This window comes from Peromyscus californicus, unplaced genomic scaffold (assembly GCF_007827085.1).
Source record: "Peromyscus californicus insignis strain IS unplaced genomic scaffold, ASM782708v3 Scaffold_6__1_contigs__length_162567912, whole genome shotgun sequence".
NCBI lineage: Eukaryota > Metazoa > Chordata > Mammalia > Rodentia > Cricetidae > Peromyscus > Peromyscus californicus.
Genome location: NW_026294584.1, coordinates 85,267,993 through 85,273,277, shown reverse-complemented (window position 1 = coordinate 85,273,277; position 5,285 = coordinate 85,267,993). Strand labels below are relative to the sequence as shown.

Sequence of the window (5,285 nt, the reverse complement as noted above, 5' to 3'; positions counted from 1 at the left end):
AATAAAAGGGAATGCATATTTCTTAAATGGATATTTAATTTTCAGTAATATTCTTGGCTTAATGGTATAACCTTAACATCAGATAAATGCTTTGTACATCAAATGCCAAGAGCTGCTTTGTAATTACTTCATTAATGATGCACACTTCTGAGAGATTGTCTCCATGCATGGATTAGACTGACCTAGAACTTATACCCTAGGCTGGCCTCAAACACATAAGCCTCCTGCTTCTGTCTCTTCAGGTCTGAGATTACAGATCTGAATCTCTACTCTTTGCCATGATATATAATGTATTTATTTTTCTATTTCTTGCACTTTACACATAATGCTTGGTTTATAATTTGCTTCTTATATACTTTTAGAGTTCACCAGTCTGAAGTCAGAAGGCATGATCTGTGATTTCTGTTATTGCTATTGATTTCCATTCATACTCAAACATTTTTCCCCCTTGGATGGCAACCCTCTCTGATGGTGTGGTCTATTGGTCTCTGTAAAATTATTACTTGATTTAGGATGGCTGTGTGCCCTTCTGGAGAGGTTTTTACCAGTTCACCATGTTAACAAGACTATTTTCAGCCAATTTCAATACTGCTAATTTCTAGATTACTCTAGAATATATATTTCTGGAGCAAACACTCTTGGCAGTGTTGGTCTACAGACATGACTTTTTGAAGAAATACAGCTTGTTTTGTTCCCCTTCCAGTTCCCAAAATTTAGAGTCCTGTTTCAATTCCCGGAGTTGTGGGGTAGATGCTTGTTAGTTTCTGCTGGGGTTACCTTTGCTTTGAGATTAAAGCTTCTCTCATCTCAATCTTAATGTTCCCCAGGATTTCCACAGAGTGAATTCTGGACTGCTCTTTGTATCTCAGTCCCTTGTTTAGTTCAGAAACTGGAGCCCAATATTCATTGTCCTCAGTATAAGAGTGGCTTTACAGATAGAAGATGATAAATACTTTTAGCCTCAATTCTCTCTCTGTATATATATTTCTTGCCTTTCCTCTTTTCCTCCCAACACTTTTCCTTTCTTTTATTGCATGTTTACTTACTCTAAGTTTATTTTGCTGTTGTGACTTTTTAAACACATTTTATCACTTCCCTAGTACTGTTAATCTGAGATAGCTTTCCTAACATTTCTTCAAAAGCAAACTGATTTAAATATGTCTTGGGTTTTAGCCCAAAGTTGTTATTAGAGCACCTAATAGATTTCTGTTTGAGAGTGGTAAGCTTATACCTTTTACTGATTGCTCACACTCCCTGTGATGGTATTTTTGTCTGTTCATTGACACCATCCACTCACACACACTGTTCAAATATTTCCTTATGTATTTGCTGACTGCTTTGCATGGGCCCCTCCAGTCCATTCCAGCTGCTCAGAATTTATAAACCAAGCCTTTGGGGTGAGAACTGAGAAGCATTAGACAGCAGGGGGAGAAAGATGGAATCACAGACCCAGGTCCTCATGTTCCTGCTCCTCTGGGTATCTGGTGAGAAATTCAAAAGTATTATAATCTTTTTAGACTCACTTCTTTGTATATAAGAAATTTACAATGTGTGTTAGGACATAACAGTTTTTACTCTATTGTGTAAGTTATACACTCTGACAACATGACATTACAAGGGAATAAAGTGACAAATTTCAACTGTTACTACATTCTTTGTTTACATATTATTCATTTTCTTTATGTATTCCTGCTGCAGGTGCCTGTGCAGACACTGTGATGACACAGTCTCCATCCTCCCTGGCTGTATCAGCAGGAGAGAAGGTCACCATCAGCTGCAAGTCCAGTCAGAATCTTTTTTACAGTGAAAACAAGAAGAACTACTTAGCCTGGTACCAGCAGAAACCAGCGCAGTCTCCTAAACTGCTGATCTACTGGGCATCCACTCGGGACACTGGGGTCCCTGATCGCTTCACAGGCAGTGGGTCTGGGACAGATTTCATTCTCACCATCAGCAGTGTCCAGGCTGAAGATCTGGCAGATTACTACTGTATGCAGCATTATTACCATCCTCCCACAGTGCCTCAGCCTCCAACAAAAACCTCCTCTGAGAGTCTCACCAGCTGCATGCACCACACACAGCCCTGGACCTGCACACTTCCCCTTTCTGCCTGAGAGCCAGTGAGCCTGAAACATTGATGAAAAAGTTTGCAGAGCCCAGAAAAAAATAATGGCTTTAATGTTTCTTATGTCTTCTGGTATGAAAAGCCTTTATACAGAATGCAAAGGAGAACTCAGGATTATCTTTCTATTCCTTCTGTAACACATTACTACAAACTCTGTTGTTTGACTATGAGGGATTTATCTTTTTATAGTTCTGGAGTTCTGGTGTCCATCATAAGAGTCTATAGGCTGAAGTGATGATGATGGCAAACTGTGTTTATGTTTGGAGGCTCTGGAAAGAGTGTTTCCTATTTTTTTCTAGTTTCTGGAGGGCTTTCTTACTTCCTTACTCATATCTGATTCTTCTGTTTTTATCTTTTACTTTTTATTACATTTTAGTTAATTAAGTACTTTTTTCTCTGTTCATGTGAGTATACATTTGAGTGTCTGTGTATATGTGTGCATGTTTCTAGGTTCAAATTTGACATGGCATAGTTGTGGAGGTCAGAGGACAGCTTGAACTTGATTATCTTGGTCATTTGAATTCTGAGGATCAAACTCATGTTTTACATCAGACTTGGTGACCAGTGTCTTTGGCATGTGAGCCATCTTGCCGCCCATTAAATTTTTCTATTGAAGTAAATTTATTGTGCACAATTTTCTTAAAAGCAATGTTTTTCCAGTATATCATATATTTTGAACTTATGTGTTAATCTTCCCCATTTCCCCTTCCCTTTCCTGCTATATTTTCTTCCCCAGTCTATCTTCTACTTTTATCTTTGTCTGTCATACACATACACCCATGCTCACCCCCCCATGCACCCACATGCACCCACATTCACATACACACTTATGCATACATGTACACACAAATAAACACATATTCACATAATACACATATATACACACTACATATACATACATACACATGTATGCACTCATGAATGCATAAGGAAATATACATAGCCATATATACACACATGAACTTACATACTTAGAATCCAGATACTTAGGATCTGCAAAGGAGGGAAAATGTAGTATTTCTTGCACTTGTTTCTCAGGCCACATCTCTGTCTCAAGTCTCCATATCTGATTTCCTATTGTGGAGACTGAGAAACCTCTCTTCACTCTAATGTTGGATATAGTTCTTTGTCAGCAGATTCTGCCTTCCAGTCTTTACACTTCATATCAATTAATAAAGCTTAATGTTTGTAGGGGGGATACAATGTGCTTCAATGTAAAAAATGTGACAACTAATCATGTCCATATTCTGATTAAGAAACTTACTGAGCAACTATTTTGGAGATATGGCAGGGAACAAGTGTGATACAGACTACATAAAATTGTTGGCGATCTCCCAGTTCCTTAAAGCTGAGTGATTCTGGGCAGTGAACCCTTGCGTGTAGGTTGCTAAATTTAGAAAAGCTTCAAATAAACCAAAAGAGGTACTTAAACAAAAGATATGAATAACAACACAGAAACACAGAATCATAAAAAATCGAACCAAAAATTATGTCCCCTAAGGATCATGATTCAACTCAAAGATCTGAAATAGGTAAAATGTTGGGTGAAGATTTCCAAAACCTACTCATAAACTGGTGAATTACCACAAAAGATATAAACAAAAAATTTATTCAATCAAAAATGTAGGGAGGAAGGATAGTGACATATAGGCAAACATAAACAAGATGGATAAAACAATCAGCAATATGGCAAAAATAAGCGAACAAGGGATAACCACAACTGAAATGTTAAATTAAAATTTTAATGTAACAACCTGAACTCTCATTCAAAACCTTAAGGACCAGAAAAGCATGGAACAATGTGTTTCAGACACTTATATTAGGTCATTGCCAAATAAGTTTGCTATGTCCTGAAAAATCATATTTAAAGTGAGAGAGAAATAAGGACATTACAAGCAAATCACAAACTAAGGCATTTCATGACCATAAAGACAGCACTGCAGAAGATATTATAAAATATTATGCACAGCGAAAAAGAAAGATCATCTCAATCATGAGAATACAGACAAAATGATAATATCAAAAGAGGAATAAATAAAAAATGGTTATCAGGAAAGGAGATATCAGTATGTCCAACGCTATAAGCCAGAAACTCCAACATAGTTGAGGAATAGAAGAAAAAAAAACAAACGAACAACAATCCAATACATCAAGAAACACCAAGAAAATTATAGAAATTTATAAGCATTAATTAATGAACTTATGTGACCCCAATTCAGCAAGAATGATACACATACTGTTTTTACTACGTTAAAAAACTATAACCAACTGTCTGTTTTCTCCAAGAAACACAACTAACTGTTAATGATACATACATGCTAAGATTTAAATTATGAAACTAAATTTACTAAGAGAATGTGTAAACAGAGGTTTATCTGTTTCACTATATTCCATAGCCACTTGCAAATAATCACTCAAAGGATTATAGTAATTATAAATGTTTTGCCAGTGGCTCAGGCTTATTACTAGGTGTTCTTACATTTAAATTAATGCATTCCTATTAATCTGTGTATCACCATGTGACCTGTTGCTTACCAGAGCTCTGGCATCTTGCTTCTTGGGCAATTACTGGTATCTGCCTCCACTCCACCCTCCTATCTCTCTGTATTCTGTTTGGCTTTCCATCCTAGCTATATGCTGCCTGGCTATAGGCCATGTCAGCTTTATTTATCAATCAATGAGAGCAGCACATATTCACAGCATACAGAAAGAACATCCCACAGCATTTCCCCCTTTCTGTCTAATCAAAAAGGAAGGTTTTAACTTTAACATAGTAAAATTATATACAATAAAACTATGGGAAGGGGAAATAGATAAGATCTTCATGAGTAAACTGGGGATGCAGGGTGGGCAATAGAGGGTAGGGGATGGGGGATGAGAACATAAGGGAATGGGATGGTCGAGCTGGAACAGGGATGAAGTGGGAAAGCAATGAAAGAGATACCATGATAGAGGGAGATATCAGGGGGATAGGGAGAAACCAGGTGCTAGGGAAGTGCTCAGGAATCCCCAAGGATGACCTCAGCTTAGACTACTAGCAATAGTGGAGAGGGTGCCTGAACTGGCTTACCCCAGTAATCAGATCAGTGAATACCTTAACTGTCATCATAGAGCCTTTCTCCAATAACTGATGGAAGCAGATGCAGAAACCCACAATCAA

The 5,285-nt window shown here is 37.4% G+C and overlaps 1 gene segment (V, D, J or C); it reads left to right on the top strand.

Annotated features, from left to right (window-relative positions):
• The first annotated feature begins 1,435 nt into the window (after positions 1 to 1,435).
• On the top strand, positions 1,436 to 2,729 carry LOC128099503 (immunoglobulin kappa variable 4-1-like). The segment is given in 2 exon segments: positions 1,436 to 1,484; positions 1,699 to 2,729. Coding segments are annotated over 2 exon segments (465 nt in total).
• Positions 2,730 to 5,285: the final 2,556 nt, after the last annotated feature.